At 67.5% G+C, this 22,299-nt stretch overlaps 2 protein-coding genes across 2 annotated transcripts; both read right to left on the bottom strand.

The window, feature by feature from the left end:
• Nucleotides 1–1,941: 1,941 nt before the first annotated feature.
• CILP2 (cartilage intermediate layer protein 2) lies at nt 1,942–10,088 on the bottom strand. The gene is made up of 9 exons (XM_068920214.1): nt 9,990–10,088; nt 8,704–8,802; nt 8,305–8,577; nt 7,851–8,036; nt 7,403–7,561; nt 7,052–7,312; nt 5,471–5,579; nt 5,124–5,281; nt 1,942–4,898 (listed from the first exon to the last, which is right to left on the bottom strand). The coding sequence occupies exons 1-9, from the start codon at nt 10,048–10,050 to the stop codon at nt 2,515–2,517; spliced, it is 3,690 nt and encodes a 1,229-aa protein (XP_068776315.1). The 5' UTR covers nt 10,051–10,088; the 3' UTR covers nt 1,942–2,514.
• A 4,763-nt stretch (nt 10,089–14,851) lies between these two features.
• On the bottom strand, nt 14,852–16,954 carry NDUFA13 (NADH:ubiquinone oxidoreductase subunit A13). The gene is made up of 5 exons (XM_068920215.1): nt 16,776–16,954; nt 16,521–16,599; nt 16,323–16,394; nt 15,745–15,814; nt 14,852–15,094 (listed from the first exon to the last, which is right to left on the bottom strand). Exons 1-5 carry the CDS (start codon nt 16,867–16,869, stop codon nt 14,975–14,977), a joined length of 435 nt encoding a protein of 144 aa, XP_068776316.1. The 5' UTR covers nt 16,870–16,954; the 3' UTR covers nt 14,852–14,974.
• Nucleotides 16,955–22,299: the final 5,345 nt, after the last annotated feature.

The raw sequence follows: 22,299 nt of genomic DNA, 5'->3' as shown, positions 1-22,299 counted from the left end.
TGGGGACATGCAGCTGCGGGGACATGCAGCATCCAGGGATGTGCAGCACTGGGGACATGCAGCTGCGGGGACGTGCAGCACCCAGGGATGTGCAGCACCGGGGACACGCAGGACCTCCTCGTTAGCCAGCCTCATTTCCTGAGCAGAGCATCAAGGTGCCACAGCCAAAGAAACCCTCAAAGCAGAACGGGGTGTCAGGCCTGGTCACCTCCCCTGCGTGATGGGCACCGTGCCGAGGTGTCTGCTGCGGCAGAGCTGCCCTCGGGGGTGGGAGACCCGTGGCCGGCTCCTGGGGTTTCTGGGACACATGGGGGCAGATCAGGTGCTCCTTCCCATGCATTATCGTGGCATCGTCCACCCTACGTGTCCAGCCTGAGTCTTTGCTTCCAGGCTGGAGATGGAGGGGGTCAGGCTTTGGGCTTCAGCCATTGGCGCACCGAGAGGTGGCTTGGCAAACTGTTCACCTCGTGTCCCCCCGGGTGCCCCAGCCCCTTTGATCTGGCAAGTGGCAGCATCCAGCATAAGGGTAGAAAAATGCCTTGCCTTGGCCAAACCATATTTTAAAAGGGAAACAGTGTCCTGTGAGGAGAAGGGGATTTTTTTGGACCCATAAACAGCCTGTTCCATTACAGCATGCGCCAGGGAGCGGGATGGGTGGGAGGGGGCGTGGGACCACAGCCCGGCTGCCAGACGCGGGGAGCCGGCAGCCGCTGCTGGGATGCGCTCCATCCCAAGCGCTCCTCGGGGTCCGCGAGCATGGAAAGACTTTTGCAGATCTCTGCCAAAAAAAAAAAAAAAAAAAAAAAAAAAAAAGCTCAAACCACCCCCGGGTATTGCAGGGCGCCTGCCGGGACCCTCCTGTCCGTCCACCCGACGGACGCACAGACACCCAGCCCTGGGCGGGGGGAAGTCGGGTGCCCACGAAGGGCGCCCCCGAGCCGGCTCAGCCTCCCCCTCCCCGGGCTGCCACGTCCCCCCGGGCGGCGAGGCTCCGGCGAGCTGGAGCGCTTTCCCGGCCGCGGCCGTTTAACGAGGCCAGGCTGCTGCACGGGGCCAAGGCAAACAGGAGCGGCCGGGACGCCGCTACCGTGCCGGCGGGGAGCAGGGAGCTGGGCTCGCCGGGGGTCCGGGCGCTTGCAGGACCGGCGCCCGGCTGCTTTCGGGGTGGCGGGCGGGGAGGTACCCGTGTCCCGGCTCCGTCCCCAGCTGAGGTCCGGGCAGCATCGTGCATGCAGAGAGACCCACCGGCCACGCGGGTGTAAGACAACCGTATATTTCGTAATAAATAATGTACAAATCCGCACGAGTGGTGGGTGCGCGCCGGCCAGCCCCGTCCCCGTCCCCGCGCCCGGCCCGGCCGCGGCCTCGGCGCGGCGGGCAGCACCGGCGCCCGCGCGTCCTCCCGCGCCGGGCGAGCAGCGGCTCGGCAGGAGGCTCTGCCCTGCTGGAAAGGTGGTGTACGACCTGCTGGTTTGGTTTTTTTTTTTTTTTTTTTTTTTTTTTTGGCCTGGGAAAAGGGTATTTGGGGCAAAATGCCCTTTGCTGGGGGCAGGATGTCGGGGATTACCGGCGGCACCCCAGCTCGTGTTAGCACCGCGGGGGCCGAGCCTGGCGTCCCGACGCACCGACTGCGCCCGAGCTCCCCTTGCCTTGGCCGGAGAGCTGGCACCGCTTGGGCGAGAAAACACAAAAAAAAGGGCTTTTTAATCCAAATCCTTGGGGTTTTGTTTTTTTGTTTTTTGTTTTCCAAAGACACCGCATACTACCTTGCGGCGGGGAAGCCCCCCCATCCTGCCATCTCCTGCAGCCAACCCCCGGGCAAGGCCCCCCCCCCGCAGCGAGGAACGGCGCCCATCCCTGCCCGTGCCGCCTTGCCGCGGGCCGCCGGCCGTGCCGGAGCCGCGCCGCCGGGGCCGCCGGCCGGGGATGCTGCTGGCCGTGTCCGCGGCGTGGTCCCAGCGCAGCGGCGAGGCTGCGTCCCCGCCGGCGCCCCCGGCCCCGCTGCTCGGCGCAGCAGGGTGGCAGCCACCGCCAAGCACCGGCCACCCGATCCCTCCCCAGCTGGCAGGGAAAGCACCTGCTGGATTTCCCCTCTTTTTTTTTTTTTTTTTTTAAGTAACCCGCCAGGAGCCGGGTCTCGGCACGCGGGAGCCGCGGTCCCGGGGGACGAGCAGCGAGAGCCGGCCCCGCGGCGGGGCGGCGGGCCAGGGCCGAGGAGAGCACCGGGATGCGGGACGCGCCGGCGGGGCCGGGGCCGGGCTCGGCTGCCGGGGGGTCACCGCCTTCCCGCCGCCCGGCGGGCTCCCCGCTCCGCTCCCTCCGCGAAGAGGGGCCCTTCGGTGGGATGCTCCCCGCTAGACACGTCCCTCTGCAGCCCCCACCCCCCTCCCCGGCCCCCTTCGGTCATAATAAACGAGCGCAGGTAAAAGCGGTGAGTAAACGAAGGGGCAGGGCTGAGCCGGAGGGGGCGGCGGGGAGGACGGCGCGGGGCCAACCCGGAGGGAGTCGCGGCGCTCAGAGCTGCGCCCGGATCCTCCGCCGGCTGCTGGGGGTCCGCCGGGTCGGGGCGGGCGCCGGGGCTCGCCAGCCGGAGGAGAAGTCCATCACCTCGGGGGGGGCCCGGCGCTGCTCGTTGGCGCCCATCTCGCGCCGGATCGCGGTCAGCGCGTCGGCCGGCGCCGTCAGCAAGCGCTGGAAGAAGCTCTCCTGCGTCACCGGCCGCTCCTGGCACACGAAGGTCACGGCCGTGCCCACGTCGGACTTCATCTCCCGCGAGAAGCCGTCCGAGGTGCCGTCGAAGCAGCGGCCGATGGCGATCTCCTTGGCCAGCCGCGGGTTCTGGTCCGTGACCGTGTAGATGCCGTAGTTGTGCCCCAGCGGGTCGACGGGCGCCAGCATGGTGAAGGCGCCCGTGTTGTTGTTCTCCGCCACCGGCGGGTGACGGACCAGGTACTCACGGAGGAGGCTGTTGACAGCCGTGCGGTGGCAGTTGCCCTGGGGGATGACGGAGACCAAGGTGCGGTCCACGATGCTCTGGTCGAAGAGCATCCCGCTGCACTTGAACTCCACGCAGGCACCCGAGCTGTTCTCCAGCAGCATGTCCTGCACGCTACGGGTGTCACGCAAGCCGTAGAGCTGCCCACGGGTGCGTGGGTGGCTGCCCCCCACGTTGCGGGACCGCACCATGTACTCCTGCGGCCCCTCGATCTGCACCTTGATGAAGCATGCCCTGAACTCCTGCGGGTTGGGCCACCACGACAGGTAGTCACCCGTCCAGGATGTCAAGTCGCTCTCCTTGAAAGGCACCACGTTGTACTCGTACTTGTCCACCTCCGCGCGATAGAAGCGGAAGTGGTTGGCACTGACTGGTGCCTGCTCACACTCCTTGAGGCTGCGGTAGGGGTAGATGGGCCCATTGGTCTCGTCGATGTTGTTGGGGTCAGGCTTGGCCACGTTGATCTGGAAGGTTGTCTTCTTGAAGGTGGGGTCATCATGGTCCAGCCGGCGGTAGCCCAGCTTGTTCAAGTAGGGCTGGGACACCCCCACGGTGTTGGGGTTGAGGATGGGGCTGGAGGCCACGGCCTCCAGCTCCTCCCCGCCCAGCGTGGCGGTGAGGTATGCCGAGTAGGCGTCGGGGCGCTCGCCGTCGCAGAAGGCCGGCAGGCAGGCGCCGTTGGGCCCTGTGACGACGCTGTCGAAGCGTCCCCAAGCCCGGGGATTGGTAGGGTAGCCGGGCTGGGGCTCCAGGTTGATGAGGTTGATGACCACCCCTTCCAGCTGCTCATAGGAGTTGAACTTCTCATTGCTGTAAGCCCTGACCTTGACAAAGCAGCGGCGGTTCTCCGGCACGTCTAGGTTGAAGAGACGCCGCTCCCGGATCTCCATGTTCCCAATGAGGAAGGTCCTGTCCTCCCTCTTTCCCCTCCTCTCCTTGACCTGGCGGAAGACGCCTTCCTCCTCCCATAAGCCAGTCTCAGGGTTCAAGGACCACAGCTTCATCTTCTGCAGGTGCTCTGGCATCCTGATCTGCCCTGCGTCCATCCGCACTTCCACCGGGCCCGTCTGCAGCGCCTCGTTGGACTCCCCTTCCCGAAAGTCCACCGCAAACATGCCGTAGGTCCGCAGGGGGACAATTTCCCCCTCGGCGTTGACAAAACTGAGGTCACTGGAGGCAGCACCGACTGTCGCAATGTCCCTCGGGTCCAGGAAGGTGACACTGGCTTTGACAGTGCCCTTGAAGACCTCCCCGGAGGAGCGGAGGAAGGCGCCGGCAGGAATGATGAGTTCTCCAATGGGCTCCTGGCCTCTCACCTCCCCCAGTGGGATGGCGTTGGTCTGGCTGGCGTCCAAGTCCACCGGCTCCTTCTTCCGCATCATCTTGATGTCCTGGTAGACGGCACCGCCCCGGCTGTTGAAGGGCAGGACTTTGACGGTGTCCACGAACCTCTGCTGCCGGTCCACGAAACGGGCCACCAGCCGCTGCGTGTCCGGCGGCACCTCGATGGTGAAGGAGCCCTTGTAGCCGGTGAAGCCGATCTTCTTCTTGCCCAGGAAGATCTGGCCGAAGCGCAGAGGCTCCCCGGTGTCGGCGGCCGTCACGCGTCCTTGCACCAGGATGCGGGGCTGGGTGCAGGGCCCGCAGCCGCACTCGGCCACCACCTTGATGGGCAGGAGGGAGCCAGAGCACTGGATCTCCCGCACCTCCATGCGCCGGACCCCGCAGCAGTGCCGGGTGCCCTCCCCGCACCGCGGCTCATCGGCCGGGCTGCCGGCGCACTGCCTCGGCGGGCAGTGACCCACGTCGTAGTACTGGGAGCCCGCTGCGTCCCGGTGGCACTCGCTGGGCAGCTTGATGAGGTTCGACTGGGGCTCGGGCTTGCAGCTCTGCTGCCCTGGGGCTGGGGATGACAGCAGGAGACGCGGTGTCAGGGAGGAGAAGGCTCCTCGCCGTGCGCCCCACGGCCATCCGACCCGCCGCCGCCTTGCACGCGCCTGCTCCTCGCCCCAAGGCGAGGTGCGATGAGCCCTCCCCGAGCAACGACCCCATCAAGGCACAGCCGCCCACCCCTGCCTGCCCGTCGCCTTGCAGCGCGCCCGGTTCGCGCCCGCCGGCCCCCGCTCACCCAGCACGGCGAGCTGCGCCGGGGCCGATCGGATGGCGCCCGCCTCGGTGCTGGCCTTGCAGTGGTAGGTGCCGGCCTGCGCCGGCGTCAGCCCCCGCAGCGCCAGGCGGCTGCCGTACTTGTAGACCTTCCTGTCCAGCAGCGTCCCGTTGTGGTACCTGCGGGGACGGGGTGCCGGGGCTCAGCGGGCCGCTGCATCGGGGGCGTCCGCGCAGCCTCCTCCTGCCCCGCCGCCGCCTCCCCTCCGCCCCGGTTCCCAGCCCCAGCCCCTCTCCGAGGCCGCCCGCAGCCCCTGGCAAGACGCGAGGACGAACCAGCAGGGGCCCAGGCACCAGCCCCGCACTCACCAGTAGTATTTCGTGGGCACGGGGGTGCCGGAGGCTTTGCAGCAGAGGGTTGCCTGCTGCCCGGCCAGCCGGACCTTCGTCACGGGGTGCGTCACCATGTAGGGCTTCTCTGCAGGGGAGCAAGGGAGCAGAGGTGCAGCGAGAGGCGGCGTCCCCCCCGCCACTCCCTGCACCGAGACCCGGCGCATGACCCTTGGTGCATGCCCCGGGGAAGGTGGCACAGCTCGACCCGGAGCGTGACCCTTGGTGCATGCCCCGGGGAAGGTGGCACAGCTCAACCCGGTGCATGACCCTTGGTGCACGCTCTAGGGAAGGTGGCACAGCTCGACCCGGTGCATGATCCTTGGTGCACGCTCCGGGGAAGGTGGCACAGCTCAACCCGGTGCATGACCCTTGGTGCACGCTCTAGGGAAGGTGGCACAGCTCAACTCGGTGCATGACCCTTGATGCATGCTCGGGGGAAGGTGGCACAGCTCGACCCGGTGCATGACCCTTGGTGCATGCTCCGGGGAAGGTGGCACAGCTCGACCCGGTGCATGACCCTTGGTGCACGCTCCGGGGAAGGTGGCACAGCTCGACCCGGTGCATGATCCTTGGTGCACACTCCGGGGAAGGTGGCACAGCTCGACCCGGTGCATGACCCTTGGTGCACGCTCTAGGGAAGGTGGCACAGCTCGACCCGGTGCATGACCCTTGGTGCACACTCCGGGGAAGGTGGCACAGCTCGACCCGGTGCATGACCCTTGGTGCACGCTCCGGGGAAGGTGGCACAGCTCGACCCGGTGCATGACCCTTGGTGCACGCTCCGGGGAAGGTGGCACGGCTCGACCCGGTGCATGACCCTTGGTGCACGCTCCGGGGAAGGTGGCACAGCTCGACCCGGTGCATGACCCTTGGTGCACGCTCTAGGGAAGGTGGCACAGCTCGACCCGGTGCATGACCCTTGGTGCACGCTCCGGGGAAGGTGGCACAGCTCGACCCGGTGCATGACCCTTGGTGCATGCTCCGGGGAAGGTGGCACAGCTCGACCCGGTGCATGACCCTTGGTGCACGCTCCGGGGAAGGTGGCACAGCTCGACCCGGTGCATGACCCTTGGTGCATGCTCCGGGGAAGGTGGCACAGCTCGACCCGGTGCATGACCCTTGGTGCACGCTCTAGGGAAGGTGGCACAGCTCGACCCGGTGCATGATCCTTGGTGCACACTCCGGGGAAGGTGGCACAGCTCGACCCGGTGCATGACCCTTGGTGCACGCTCTAGGGAAGGTGGCACAGCTCGACCCGGTGCATGACCCTTGGTGCACGCTCCGGGGAAGGTGGCACAGCTCGACCCGGTGCATGACCCTTGGTGCACGCTCCGGGGAAGGTGGCACAGCTCGACCCGGTGCATGACCCTTGGTGCACGCTCCGGGGAAGGTGGCACAGCTCGACCCGGTGCATGACCCTTGGTGCACGCTCCGGGGAAGGTGGCACAGCTCGACCCGGTGCATGACCCTTGGTGCACGCTCCGGGGAAGGTGGCATGGCTCAACCCAGCTCCTGCCATCCCCCGAGGGCCCCCCGTCCCCGCACCACAGCTCTCACCCAGCCGCTGCAGCACCAGGCGCGCCACCAACAGCCCGGAGCCGTTGGAGACGACGGGCGCCAGTCCCGGGGCGAACTTCTCCAGGTGGGCACTGACGTTGGCCGCGCCGCCCAGGCACAGCCCGGCCACGCGGAAGCGGCCCCGCGCGTCGCTCCGGGCCAGCAGCACCGGCGGCCGGCCCTCGAGGAAGACGCGGGCTCCGGGCAGCGCCGCTCCGGCGGCGGAGAGCACGGTGCCCCGCAGCGTGTGCTGCGGGCAGGCTGCGAGGGGGCAGAGCGGTGAGACGCCGGCAGCGGGGCCGGGCGGGCGACGCGGGACGGCGGAGCGTGTCCCCGCGGGGTGGCAGGTACCTGGGCAGGGCGAGGGGCGGCATTTCTGCACCTCGGCGGCCCGGCCGACGCAGGACGACTTCTTGCCTTTCTTGCAGCTGCGGCGGCGGACGCGCTTCCCGGCGCTGCCGCAGCTGCGGGAGCAGGGGCCCCAGGCACCCCACGCTGCCCACCCGGCCTCTGCGGGCAGAGGCGCCGGGTGGGCATGGGGGGGGTCGCGCTCCGTGCGGGAGCCCCCCGCACCCCCCGGCACTGGGGGGTCCCCGGGACGCGGGCTGCTCCGCGGCGATGCCGTGCCCGGGGCCGGCTCCCCAGCGCAGCCTCTGCACGCCCCGGCCAAGCTATTTTTACGAGCGCGGCCTCTGCTATGGCAATTAGGACGGTGGAGCAGCCCGCTGCCAGCACCCGACGTTCCCGCGGCCGTGGCGGGCCCCGTGGGTGCCGCCGGGCGCCCGGGGCCGGCTCGTACCTGGGCAGGGGCCGGCGCTGCACGCCCGCCGCTCCACGGCTTTGCCCTTGCACTTGAGCTCCTTGAGCGCGACGGCGAGCCGGGCGCTGACGCAGCGGCGCCGGCGGCTCTGGGTGCCACCGCCGTCACCGCAGGCGCTCCGCGAGCAGGGGCTCCAGGAGGACCAGTGGGACCAGTAGATGTGCTCTGGGGAGGGTGCCGGGGGGGGGTCACTGCGGGGAGGCTCGGACCCACCGCCGCCCCCACCCTGGTGACACCACCCCCCCCCCCGGCGCCGTGCACCCAGGGGTGTTTGCCGGAGAGGTGCAGATCGGTGGCACAACCGCGGCTGCGCCGGGAGGCTGCAGGGTGCTCGGTGGTGCGTGGCCAGGACGCGGCGGCCAGGCGGGGGCCCGGGCTGGCGGGTTTGCAGCCCCCCGAGCCGGTGCCGGCGCTGGCGGGGCCTCGCACTCACCCAGCGGGCAGAGGAAGCGGATGTGGTAGTTGGAGCAGGTCTTGCCCTGCGGCTGCTCCTTGTTGACGCAGCGGAAACCCTTTTTGGGGCTCAAGTGCACGATCTCGCCCACCTCCTCCGGCAGCTCCCACTCGGTGGTGCGGGCCTGGATGGCCACGGGCCGCTCGCACACGCGCCCGCGGTAGTAGAAGCGAATGGCATCCAGGCTCTCGTAGTCCCCGTCCCCGCCGGGGTGGTCGATGTTGAACCAGGACGTCCACTCGGCGCCGCCGCCTGGGACGGAGCGAGCCGTGGGCGCCGGGCTGGGACCCCTCGGGGCCCCCGCGGCTGCAGCCCTGGCTCCGCTCCGCGCGGCCCCGGGGCCCCGGCGTCCGGCCCGCGCTCCCAGGGCGCCCGTACCTGCCGTGTCCAGGTCGAGGTCACCTATGTCGGGCGCCACTTTCCAGGGCTTGCCCGGGGCGCTGCCCTTGGCCGGCTCCGAGTCATTCTCCAGGGACTCTGGCGGGGAAGCGGAGGGCGAGAGCATCGGCCGCCGGCTCCCACGGTGCCCGGGGCGCCGCCGGGGCGAAGGGGCCAGCGGCGCCCGGCCGGCGCCTTGCTGAGCCGCAGAAACCAGCCTGCGCGCTGCAAACGGCCGGTGCCTAGCGGCTGCGCGGGGCCAGGCTGGGCGGAGGGGAGCAGAGGACGGCGAGCCTGGGCGCAGCAGCGGGTCCGGCTCCCCGGGCGGACGGGGCAGACCGAGGGGCAGCAAAGGCGGGTGCTGCGGTGCCAGCGCCAGGCGCACCGCCCCGGGGCCGGCGCCACGTTTGCAGGCTGCGCGCCTGGAAAACGCCGCCTGCGGGTGCACGGGAAAGGGCAAAGAGCCCCGGCTCACCACGGGAGCGCAGCTGGGTCCCCGTCGGCACCCCGCCGCTGTCAGCGCCCCTGGGCTCCCGCCGACCCCGGCTCCCGAGCCGGGAAGCAGCAGGAAACTGGGCTGGAAATTGGCAGCCCCGGGGGATGGACGGAGCCGCGAAGGCGAGGCGCTGCGGGGGGCTTGCTGCGTGCCCGGAGGACGCCCGGCGCCGGGGCCAGAGCCGGGGCTGGGCTGGGGGCGCGGGATGCAGCCGGCCGCAGTGCCACCTCTGCGGCCACCGGGAGCAGATGGGTGTTTTCCAAGGGGAGCCCTGCGCATCCTGCCCTTGCCCGGGTGCTCTCGGGCACGCTGGGGTGCGCGGCCAGGCAAGGAGCACTCACGGCAGCCGACGGAGCGGGCAGCGGCTCCTCGGAAAACGAAGAGCGCCGGGAGGCACCGCGGGCAGCCCCCGGGCATCCCCCGGGGCGGCTCGCGAGCAGCCGCTGCCGGCCGCCCCGGAGCGGGGCTGCCAGCCGGGCACCGCGGGAAGGAGCCGCCTGCTCCCGGTGCCGCAGCAGCGGCAGGCGCGTCGCGGCGCTCACCCCGGCAGGGCGCTGGGGCCCGGTGGGGGGCCGCCGAGCAGCCCCCCCGCCTCCCAAACGCGTGCTCCCAAAAGCCGCCGGCGGAGGGGCCGGGCTCCAGCCGTCGGCGCGGTCCCGGCGAGCATCTGGCGAGCGCCTGCCGGCGCGTCCGCGGGCGGCCGGGGAGCGGGGCTGGAGGGGGCCGGCGGGGAAGGCGGCTCGCTGGCGGGATCCCCGAGCCGTCGCCAACCCTCGTAAATCAGCCTTACCTCGAGCGGCGGCGCCGTGCAAGGCGGCGAGAGCCAGGAGGGCCAGCGCCCGCTGGAGCATGCCTGCCGTCGGGGCGGGCGCCCGCGCCGCGGCCGCCGTGCGCGCCCGCCGCAGCTCCATGCGCGACTGCGAGCCCGGCGGCACCGCGCGCCTATATAGGAGGCCTTTCCCGCTCGCGCCAGGAGACGGCAGAAATCGGATCCTGGCACTCGGGGCTCCGCCGGGGCTGGCGCCGTGTCAAGAGGGAAGAGGGAAGGAGCCCTCCCCGGCGAGGCCGGCCACACGCTGCCGCTCGCCGCTCCAGCCCGGGAAACTGGAGGGTTTGTTTTGCAAAGCTGCTAAAATTGGATGCGCTGGGGAATGCGGCGGGGAGGGAAGGGAAAAAGCCCTTCCTCTGAGCTCATGCGGTCGGTGCCGGCAGCTCGGGTGCCAGCGGGGCCGGGGCGCCAGCGCTGCCCTGGCACCGGGCGCTGCTGGGCCAGGCTGGGGCGGCGGACGCCTCGCAGGGCCGGTGGGCGCCGGGGCCGTGACCCGGGTGGGAGCTGAGGCCGTGCAGAGCTTGTTGCACCCATGGGCCAGCCAACCCTCCCCCCCCCCCCAGGGGAACTTTTCCTGCTTGCACGGGGTGCTGCTGTAGGTGACAGCAAGGCGGGGAGACGGGGCAGGGGCACCCGGGATCCGGGGATGGGGGCAGGCGGCCCCCTCCCGCCGCCCGGCCGGCCCGACCCCCCCGCAGCGAGCCGGGCCGGCCCCGGGGCTCAGCGCAGCCGCCGACCATTGCTGGGATACCAGGGAAATTAAACCCTCGGGGGGCAGCACAGAGGGGGCCGGCGCGGGGGCCGCCCGGTTCCCGCGCGCGCCGAGGGCTCTCGCGGCCTCGGCCCGGGCTGGCGCGGCGCCCGCCGGGGGAAACCGAGGCACGGGAGCTGGGGGCACGGCGGCGGGCTGCCGGGGCCACCATGCGCTCGGCGCTGGGGTGCGCGGGCGGGCTGAGCTCGCCCGTTCTCTGCACGTCGCAGGGCACGAAGCGGCCGGCCCCGGACGCGGTGGGCGCGCTGCTGGGTGCCGTCAGCGGCACCAGGGCGTCGGGGCTGGTCCTGCCGCTGCCTGCGGCGGCGAGAGCGATGCTGGAGGGGTCCGGGGGGCGACGAGGATGCTCGGGGCCGGCCGAGCCCCAAACCCCGCCGCCACAGCCCCCCGTGGCGCTTTGCCGGGTGGGAAACCTGCGGCGGCGGCGGCGCCCAGGTTTGCTCCGGTTTGCTCTCCCCGGCGGACGCGTGGACGGGGCGGCGGGGGGGGGGAGGTGATGGCAATTCCAGGCCTGGCCACCAGACACCCGGGTGTTTTCAAATTACATCATGTCTCAGTTCGGGGAGTTTGTTATTTATTGTAAATGCCCTGAATGCATCCTCAGAGAGCTGCCACTGGGGGGGGGGGGGGGGGGGGTCCCCGGGGCCACATCCTGCCCATCACCTGCGGGCCCGTCCAGGGTGACCACGGGCACGCGGATGTGCTCCAGGGCGGCGAGGACGCCGGCGTGGGGCTGCCCCGGCTCCGTGTCGGCCCCCGGCGTCGCGGATGAGCTGCACCTGCGTGGGGGGGGGTGCTGAGCGGCCGCCTGCCGCTGCCGCTGAGCCCCCCCGGGAAGGCAGCGTCGACCTGACCCCTACGAATCGGGAGCAACCGGGTGCAACCCTGCAGCAGATCTTGCAAAAAATGCAAATAAAAAGCCCTGAGCCAAGGCCGGGGGGGGGGGGGGGGGCGAGGGGGGGGATGCAGGCGTCCAAGCCAGCGGGTTTGCAGGGCCAGCGCGTGGGGAGGTTTGCAGGCACGGGGCGCGGGGCGCCGGCCAGGACAGCGATTTGAGGTCACATTCCTCCGAGGGAGGCCAAGGTTTCCAACAACAACAGAGCCGGCGGCGGTGGCGCGGGGAGGCAGGGCCGGGCGGTTTCAGCCGCCGTCAGGATTTCATGGCATCCCCGGGCTCCCAGCAGAGCCCGGAAAGGGGAAAAAAAAAAACTGCCGTAACCTGCCCGGCCGGCAGAGCGGAGGCCGGAGGCGGCTGCTGGCACGGCCCCGGCCGGGGGTCTCCCCGGTGGGCAGGGGGCAGAGGAAGGGGACGTCCAGGTCCATCTTCTCGCGCTGCGTCGGGACGTGCCGGCACCGGGGGTCCGGGGAGTGGCGCTGGGGGTGCGGGACGGTGGGCTCGTACCCCTGTGCGGCGGAGAGCGGGGACAGGCACTGCACCCGGCGCCTGCCCGGCGGCACGAGGAGCAGGAGGAGGAGGAGGACGGGGAGGAAGACATCTATGAAGGTGCGCAGCGCCGGGCGCGCAGCAGCCCGACGGCCCCGTCCGGCGCCGTCCGCGGGATGCGCAGGGGCTCCAGCGCCCGAATGTTTCTGTGCCCTCAGCAAGGGGAGGGCAGAAAGTGGCCCAGACGCCTCGAATGGAAAAGCTGAGCCAGGCCGGGGCGGCGCGGCGCTCGCCGAGGCACAAAGCCGCCCTCGATGCCCGCTCCTCCGCGGGAGCCCCCGGACAGCACCGCGGGGACGCGGCCTCGGGCCCCAGCTGCGCCCCGTCCAACCCGGGGCCAGAATTCAAGGTGCTTTAGGAATAAAATAAATAAATAAAACCCAAAGAGAAGAACGGGCCCTGGGAAAGGCTGGCGCAGCCCCGGCATCGCCTTCCCGGCGCCTGGCCGAAAGGGGCTCAGCTGCCCCGGGGGCTGCCGGCTCCCAGCCCTGCTGCGCGCTTACCCCGGGCAGGAGGGGACCGTGGCCGGGCGCGGGACCGCCAGCAAAAGCCGCGCACGGAGGCGAGGGGGGGGACGCTCGGGCTCCACCAGCCGCTGCCGCCCGAACCGGTCATCCCCCAGCGGCTCCTTCGCGGCGGCCTCCGCTTTGCTACCGGGGAGAAAAGGGCAGCGAGGATGGGGCCACCGCCGCGGTGGCTCCCCGGCGCCAGGGGCAGGCGGGGCTGGCAGCTCGGGGGCTCGGGCTGGCCACGGCCGGAGCACCGCGGGCAGGGGACGCTCAGGGCCAGCCGGCGGGGGGTTCGCGGGTCGCGCAAGGCACAGCGCCGGCGGGAGAGCCGAGCTCGGAGGGATCGGGGCGTTACGTAAAGCCGAACAATGCCGCGGTTGTTCGTCCGCTGCCGCGTCCAGAAGTTGGCGGAGACGGGGGAGCTTCAAAATTGGACAATAATTGCTCACATCTGTTGGCTCACCTGCGCCGCCGATGGGAACAACATGTGCCGTCTCCGACACGCTGCCGCTTCGTTTGTTATTGGAGGGACGGTGAAACCCAACCGCCGGGAGAAGCCGCCGCGCCGGGCTCCCCGGAGCAGGTGAGGAGCCCTCCAGCCCCTCGGGGCAGCCGGGGCTCCCCGGCCCCGCTCCTGGTGAGATGCTAAAGCCAACTCACACGGGTGAGCACCCCTCGGCCCCCATAGACCCTAGAGACACCCCATCCCCCGGCTGTCCTGGCAGACCCTATAGACCCCCCTCCCAAATCCCCAGCTGTCCCAGCAGACCCTATAGACCTCCCCCCCCATCCCTTAGCTGTCCCAGCAGCCCCCCCAGACCAGCCCCATCCCATCCCGTCCCCGTCCCCAATCCTTTGGTGCCCTCTAGTGAGTCCCAGCCCAGCCCCACGGCCAGGAGCTGCAGGCAAAGGCAGCAGGGAGGGTGGGAGCCCGGGGGGATTTTCCCTCCTGCGCAGGGGTAGCGGCCGAGCACCGAAGGCGGCTGTGCCGGGCCCCGCTGTCCCCCACCACAGCTGTGTTGTCAGTCGCCAAACAAAATGCACGTTTCCACTCTGACAAAAATTTCCAACTTCTAATCCAAGGAAGAGCGTCTCCCTTAATTGCTGCTGGCAAGGAAATGCACATGGGGGAGGCCCCAGGCCCTGGCTTGGCCTAACGTCCATGCATCATCCCTGGAGGGGGACAGCAGGTCCCTCCCCAGCATCCCCGCTGCATCCCACTGGGACCGGACATCCCTGCTGCAGGATTGGGGGGGGAGCCAAACCTGCACTGGGCCCCTCGAGCAGCCCCAGTGCAGGGGCACGGTGACGGGCGTGGGGCAGCAGCCCCCTACCCCGCTGCTCCCAGTGCCCCAGGGGGCTGGGGCGGGCCAGACTCAGCCCGAGGTAGCAGGGGCCGGAGCTGGGTGCAGAGCTCATGGCCGTACGGGGGCTCCGGCTGCCCCCAAGCCCAGCTCACCCCAGCAGAAACCTGTCCCGGGGAGCAGGGGCTGCAGGCACTAGGCAGCTGCAGCAAGCAGGGCCGGGAGTTTGGGAAGCTCCTTCCCTCTCTCCTGCGTCAAGGGCTGGGGACGATGCACCCGCAGTTTGAAACCTCCGTTTTTAACCCCACTCTCACCTTTGAAGCTTCTCCTACAGCACCGGTGACAGCAGCAGGGCCGTGAAGGCTCTCAGCGCCCTTGCCTTGCCCTCACCGCCTGGCTGCCCTGCTCCCCAAAGCAGGCTGCAGCACCAAGGGACAAGGCCCCGCACGTGCCTCGGGCGGCAGAGCCGTGAGCCAGGGACGGGCAGGGCTGGGAGAGCCGAGCTCCGGGCAGGCGCCCAAAAGCACTAGGGTGCTTTCAGCACACGGAGCTTGGCCCAGCTCAGCCCCGAGCCAGCTGCCAACAGCAAGGGCCACAGTGAAGCGAGCGCCTGCCCCTCGCAGAGGGACGGGCACCAAGGCCCTGCAAGCCTGCTCCATACCAGGACCTCTCCCTGCCCCAGACACGTGCTTGGGACAGCACAAACAGGGAAGAGAGTAGCAAGCGCTCCCCAAGAGCGCTGACGCTTCTCCCAGAGGGACACGGAGAGAGCTTCTTCGGGAACATGCAAGACATCTCGTATCGGTGTGGTTTTAATAGCAGAAGCTCAAACACACGGTCAACAACAAATGCAGCTGACAGACAGCACCGCATCGGGGGAAACCGAAATCCAGAGCGAGGCAGGGCTCTGCCAAGCTTCAGACATAATACTGCAAGCCGAACTTCTCGTTGTCCATCTCGCTGGCCGGCCGCAGGTAGTAGAGCTCGTCTAACGTCGGGGGGACCCAGCGGTCGGTGTGAAACACGGACTCTCCAACCTGGAGAGCGAGAGAGCCGGTGAACAGGCCGCGCCAACGCGAGTGCTCGGCCTTCGCCAGGGAGAGCCCGCGCTCCGACCGCACGCGGGCGAGCGGCTGTGCCGGTCCACGAGCTCCAGAAACAGCTACCTCCGGGCAAGTTAACTTCCCGGTCAGGTCTACGTTGATGATGTCAAATATGAGCCGCTCCCAAGGGAGCCCTCGCAGGTGTCCAACGGACCCATCAGGGCACAAGGCCACAACAGGAGCCCCAACATCCACGTGCTGCACCCCACAAGCCTTGATTTCTTGTGCAGGCTGCTGAGACCCCCAGCCCCCGCCGTGAGCAGCGGGAAGGCCGTCTCCCCGCGCCTCGCACCCCACGCCGGCACGGCTCAGCTCCACCACTCAGTTTGGCCTCTTTTGCTCTCGTTACCACCTGATAAACCTGGCAGGACACCTGGGTCCTGGGAGATTTCTTCAAGCACAGATGATCTGAGCTTGCAGAGCAAACACAAGACAGACCAAAACCCACCCGAGGGGCCAGTTCCTCGCCCGGTAAGAGACGCTGCTTTGAGGGACAGCGCAGGGCAGATCCCAGCGCTCCTCCATTCACTGCCCCTTTGCTGCCTGCTCTGGCCCCTTTCTTGTGGCGTCTGCGAGTTACAAACCTGCCACCCAGGAACGTCCTTCATGATTTTGGCCTCCTCGTCCAGGTTCTGCCGTAGCAGACGAAGGGTCCTGTAACAGCGGGAAAGGTTGTCCCCCGATCGCGAAACCGCGTGTGCAGCACGCTGTGCGGGGAGTTAAACCTCAACCAAGCCGCAGCCCCCACGTCTATTCTCCAGAGACCACGCGACGGTCCCTGGCTAAGCAAGAAGCCAGCGCTGCTTTCCACCTAGACTGAGAAAGCCACAGAGGGCAAGAGCTGCGCTGGGAGACCGTCAGCAAACCCCGCTCGCTCTCCAGGGCGGACGCCGGGCTTCGCGCAAGCGGCGAACGCAGACCCACGGCGGGTGAACAGCCCACCTGAGGCCGTAGAGACCTGGGGAAGGGCTTGGGACCCCTCCCGCGCCCCCCCCCCACCCGCTCCGGCAGGGCAGCGCAGCCCTCGGGGCCGGCCCCGGCCCCGCTCGTGCTCCGACAGCGGCGGGAGACCCCAGCCCGCCCCCCCCCCTCCATGGGCACCTTGGGGACGACCCAGGGCATCGCCCCGCTGCCAGCCAGCGTCCCCCCCCGTCCCCGGCACCTGCGGTCCGACTCCGCCTGCAGCAGCGGCATCAGGGCGATCCGCGCCTCCAGGTCCTCGATGAGCAGCCGCCTGCAGCAGGATGGGGCCGGGTCAGAGCTGCCGCCTCCCCCATTGCGGTATGGGGGGGGGGGCGAAGCACCCCCGGGGGGGGCCCAGGAGTCCCGGGTTGAGGGGGTGGGGAGGGGTCTGAACCACCTGCGCTCCCGGTTCCACTTGACGATGGTGTAGTAGCCCAGCAGGAGGCTGCCGATGCCCAGCGCGAAGAGGCTGTAACCTGCGGAGAGCGGCGGCTGCAGCAGCGGCGGCGCCGCCCGAGGGGCCCAGGCGTCCGAGGGGCCCAGGCGTCCGAGCCCTCTCCCCCCCCCCCAACCCGAACGCGGCTCCCGAGCCCTTCCCGGCCGGCGGGACCCGACTCCCCAGCGCCCAGGCCGCCCCCTCCGGCCCCGGTACCTGAGAGGCCGCGACGCGGCAGGTGCCGTTTGTAGTCGACGGGCCCGTAGCCGCCCGGCGGCGGCATGTCCTGCTTCACCTTCGGCGCCGCCATCTTGGCGGCCGCCGCGCCGCCCTGCGTCACGTCCGCCGGCGCGCTCACGTGACTACCCCCCCCCACACACACACACACCCGGCCCGCCTTAAAGCGGCAACGCCAGGTGATGGGACCCACCCGCCGGTGCCGCCGCGAGGGGTCGCCGCGAGCCTGGGCGCGGACCCTGCACCCCCCCCCCAACCCCACCGGGCACCGCCGGGACCGGGCACCGATCCTGCACAGAGATCCCCGTGCATGCGTGCCCGGTCCTGGTGCACGCACCGTGCACCCCCAGTACCTGTGCACACCGGGCACCGATCCTGCACACCGCCCGTGCATGCACCGTACTGGTGTGTGTGTCCAGTCCTGGGGCACCCTCCATACAGGTGAATGCACCCTCCCGTGCACCCCCGGCACCAACGCGTGCACCTCACACTCTCCCATGGACTGCCAGTACCAGTGCATGCACCCCGCACCCTCCTGTGCACCCCCAGCACCAACGCAAGCACCCCGCACCCTCCTGTGCACCCCCAGCATCAATGCATGGACCCTGCACCCTCCCATGCACCCCTGGCACCCACGCATGCACCCCACACCCTCCTGTGGACCCCCAGCACCAGTGCATGCACCCGGCACCCTCCCGTGCACCCCCCAGCACCAGCACGCAGATCCTGCACACCACTGCATGCTCCACATCCCCCCCACCCTCCGTACACGCTCTGCACAGGGGCGCCCGGACACCTGGGTCCGCTGCCAGGCCCGGTGCTGCAGGGCAGCGTCGGCGTGGGCAAGAAGCACGTAAGAAAACCCCCAGAGAGGTCGACATGAAAGCGCGCAGAGCAGGGGCTTTCCCGCCTCGCCCCGGCAGGCTCGACGCCTCTGCGGGGCCTGGCCCAGCGCCAGCAGCTGCCAGGGCCTTGGCGGAGGGGCCCGGCGCATCCCAGAGCCCGGGCACTCGGGCCGAGCCGCGTGCCCGAGGGAGGCGAGCGGCGAGCCTGGCACCCACCGGCACACACCTGCAGGCAAGCGGGCACCCGCAGCGCGCTTGCACCGAAGCCGGGGCGCTGCGAGCCCCCAGCCAGTGCTGAGCGCCTGCCCCAGCACTCATTAAAGCAATTACCCGCTCCCCATTCGTTTTTACTCCCCGCCGCTTCCCCAAGCATCCCGCAGCTCACTAAGCCGTTGAACGCGGCAGATCGAGGTCACTGCTGTCTTAGACCCCGATTAGAGCTGTAATCCCTCGGCTCCCTCGCGCCGAGCGCTGCAGATGGCCAAGGCCGCGCGGGCAGACGGCGGAAACGGCACGCGGGAGCGTGGGGACACGGTTGCATTGGCCCTGGGAAAAGCCAGCAGCAAGAGCCGTCCCTGCCGGCAGCAGGTCCCTGCTGTCCCAAGCGCCTCCGATTTGCCCCAAAATGCTGGTGGTGGGGCAGGAGCTCCCCGCGCGGGGTCCTGCGAGCAGCCCCGGGGCACCTGAGCCCTCGCCCGCATCGCCGGGCAGCAGCCAGGGCAGAGCCGCCGGCTGGAGCTCCTCCTGCTCCTTTTGCTGCAGCCTCAGCTCCCTCCGCAGAGCCTGCGCCCGGCTCCCGCCGCGAGCTCCCTCCTTCCCTGGCTGCTAGCGCCGCTGAGCTGCCCTAGCTCGGCAGGGCCCGTGTGAGCCGGGCAGCTCACTCCTCATCTCCCTCTGCTGGCTCGGATTTCGTCGCTGCTGCACATCAGACCCCAGAAGTAACCGTAAAGAGGACAAAGGACGGGCAGAAGCACGGCTGCATGGGATGCACGGGGCGCGCGGCTGGGGCTGGCACCCCGTATCCAGCCTCCTGCGCAGCCCCAGCTCCCTCCCGCCGGGCACCAAACCCCAGCCTCGTCCCTGCTCCCAGCGACGAAACCACGGCCAAGCTGAACTGGTGCCAGCCCTCCGGCAGCACCCAGCAAACGCGGAGGAGCGACTCTCCCTGGAGCAGCCTCCGCGGCAGCAAGGCCCCGGCCCCGGCCACGTTCCCACGCTCCGGCTCCTTTTCTCCCCTTCCTGTGTGGTCCCTTAATAACTTCCAAGGGTGCCGGGTGCTGCCGGATCAGGCTCTGAACATCCCCTCGCGCCGGGACTCTGATGTTTTTTTTTTTCCCCTTTGAGGAAACTCCTGCCCCGGGCAGCCGCGGCATCGGCCTGCTGCTCCGCCGCAATCTCGGACCGATACGGATCTCCCCCTCCCTTTGTTTCCCCCACTCAGGCTGAGCACCAGAGGAGATGCAAAACCGTCACTAGCTCATGATTAAGCTCACAGAGCTCATGAGCTAAGACAGGAAGGTGTGGAGGGGACGAGAGGACAGAGCAGGGCTTTCGAGCTGGTGCGAGGACGCAGCCTAACGGGGACAGCGCCGATAGCGAGACCACGACACGCTCCGGGAAGGGGATTCCTCTTGCACGTCGGCCGTCCCGGGTGCAGTTTGGAGGAGGAAAAAAAACCCGGACAAACAAGAGATGTGTTTCCTGTGCTAGCCAAATCGCAAAACTTGCTGAAAGGCGGTGCCCGACTCTGCAGCAGACGGCAGCGGGAAGGGTCTGAGTTCAGGGTCTTTAACACCGACCTGGAGCTTTTTCTACTGAAAAATTACCCTAACAAAAGCTGGCAGGACTGTCCCCTCACATGCATTCGGGGAGGGACGGTTATTCAGGTTTTCTACATGTAATTAGACCACAGTTTTTTGGGCAGGGACTGACCCTCGCAGGTAGGAGGGTGAACCCCTCCCAAGAGTGGGCAGGAGGGGAAGGGAAAAATAGAGAGATCCGTCAACTCATTTAAAATGAGAAAAAACACACCTTCCTTTCTCAAACCAAAGCCCCCAGTTGCCGGCAGAAAGCAAGGTTTCTGTGTGTTAGAGCATTAACTCTGGCCAGAACTCTACTACAAGTTGAGCTTTTAAAAGGGAGCTAAATGTTGAGCCAGACTCAGCAGCAGGGAGAATCTAGGCCAGGCCTCCGCCGTGTAAATGCACCCCTGGATGTTTCGCACCTCATACAGCACCGTGCTAATTGCCAAAAGGTGCAAGTCTATGCATCGGTTTTTCCTTCCACTTCCCCAGCTTACAGGAGCCCACGAGCCCATCCAAGCACCAGGTGCCCCGCTGCCTCGGCGCGCGGACAGCCAAACCTGCAGGACGCGGCCCGGAGGCCCGCGGAGGTGCTAGCGCAGGCGGCGCTCGCAGGACCAGGACTGCGCCGTCCTCGCAGCCCCTTCCCCACCGAGCGCAGGGCAACTCCGAGCACTGGCTGCCTCGAGCTCAGGTGACAAACACGCTGCCGAACGCCAGGGCTGGGGTTTACAGAAATAACTTCATTTCTGCACTGCAGCAACAATGAGCGTATTCAATGAGGTTCCCATCTACTACCTGAGCCCCTAAGCCGTGATTTACCGTCTTCTAGGCCTACCAAATCTTTTGTTTTTCCCTAGGAACTTTAGAAGTCCTATTGAACAGCCCCATGCAGCCTGAAGCGAGAACGAGCGAGATGTGTTTGCATAGCATGCCGCGTGCTTACCAAACAGACTTCATTAGTTAGCAAAACAGAAGGGTCAAACATAACACTTTTGTATAAATATTTAAGGGTAAGTTGTTACTTTGGATTTATTTTTTCCTACCTTCACTTAAATCCTTCCCGGTGAAAGAGGTCAAGGGAGGGTCTGGGGATGCGGACGGGGCTCGAGCAGCTCCTGGGCCCTTTCGGCGGGGCTCAGCCCCTCCCTCCTCCGAAAGCCTTCAAGGACCAGACTTCAAGGAGTTGCTCTTTTCCCTCCAGGATGATTGCCAGCGGGAAGAACATCTGACAGCAAACGCGTTGAGTGCTTTCCTACTTTTAAGTGCAACTTAAAAGCAAGGCTGTATTACTGCAAAAAGGGAACAGAAAGAAAAGCTGGTTTGCTTTTCAGAAGCAGGAGCTGGCTGCAGTAAGGGCTGCAGATAAGAGTTTGCAAGCTCGGTTAGCTTTACGTCGCCGCGAAAGGAGAGCGGCCGCCTCTTCGTGCACCTTGTCTCTGCCCGGCGGAGTTTACAGCCTGCTCAAAATCTTGGACGGCTTAAAAAAAATTAGCCGCCTCTTTTCCGCATCACATCCAAAGCCTGGAAAGGAGACTGGGGAAATAACATGAAAAACAGCTTTTTAAGATTCTGCTTATATTTAAAAGGGTGCTTATATTTCTTTCTTGGTACAGCTTAAGACATACTGCTGCTGTCATGATGAAGAGGGGCTCCCAGAATGTATTTAAAGAGCCAAATTTTACTGTCTTCTACTGTATCGATCACAGTTTAAGGTTTTGGGGTTTTTTCCCCCCTCTCTGGGCTGAGGACAACACAGTAAGATGCAGAACACGACAGAGCAGCTTCCACTTGCTCAGTACCAGAGAAAGGCTGATGAAACGGCAGTGGGGGAATCCAACCGGCTGCAACCCCCTGCAAGATGCTTGCACTTCCCGAGCCCCGTAAACAAGGTGAGCTCCTCCAGCGAGCGCCTACGCGGGGAGCTCGGAGGCAGCTGATGCAATCCCGCCCCAGTGTTACGAGGCGGCCGCATCACGCTACAACTTTTGGGACCGAGCCAAGCATTATGTGAGATTGAAACAAACGCTGAAGTCTCTTTGTATGCAAAGAGATGCCGGTGCCAGCCCTCGCTCCGGAGGGGAAGGGCCGTCGGGGAGGAAGAGATCTGCCGCAAGCGTTTCGGGAGCCGGTGGCTGGAAGTACTTCCCCTCCTCCTAGATCGCAACCTAGGCCAGGCGGAGAGACGGGGCCGCGAGTCCAGACCAGTTGCTCAAGCAATCTAACCGTCGGATTCAGGGAGCAGAGGGAAGTCTCTTTTGCATCTAATGGGGAAGAAACAAGTCCCCCTGAAGGGCAAGGAGGGTATAACAATTTGGGCCCTGGTGAGAATTTAGTTTGCCACACACAGGTTATCCTGAAATAGCAACCCAATTAGCGACTGAGCAAACCCTTTAAAAAGTTTACAGGCTAAAAATAAAGTCAGTTGCAGACGGTATTTCAGAAGAGCTATCAGGACAAATGATTCAAATCTTCACGGCTCTCACATAGTGCTCGGAAGTGCATCAGGCCAGCCCTGCGAGGGAGCCTCCGGCACAGCCTTCCCCCAGGGAAGGGGGAGCCTTTCGGAAACCCGCCCCAGCCTTCAGCTCCGTCCCCAAGCCGGACCGACACAACTGAAATGGAGAACCAGGACTCCATCCAGGGGCTCCGCTCCGGTCATAAATTATAGAGCCATCACCCAGCCTGCGCCTGCTCTGCCGCGGCACGCGAGACGCATGAGCCGCGTCCTCCCTCCCCTGCCGCTCGCTCCGGAGCGGCTCAGCCGCCCTTTCAGCTGCTCCGGGTGGTGGTGGTGGCAGCAGACCTATAATTTCCATTGGCTGAATTTCGTCACTCAAGGGAGCCACATCCCGG

This window comes from Struthio camelus, chromosome 26 (genome assembly GCF_040807025.1).
Source record: "Struthio camelus isolate bStrCam1 chromosome 26, bStrCam1.hap1, whole genome shotgun sequence".
NCBI classification, from domain to species: domain Eukaryota; kingdom Metazoa; phylum Chordata; class Aves; order Struthioniformes; family Struthionidae; genus Struthio; species Struthio camelus.
This window is presented reverse-complemented; position numbering and strand designations above follow the sequence as displayed.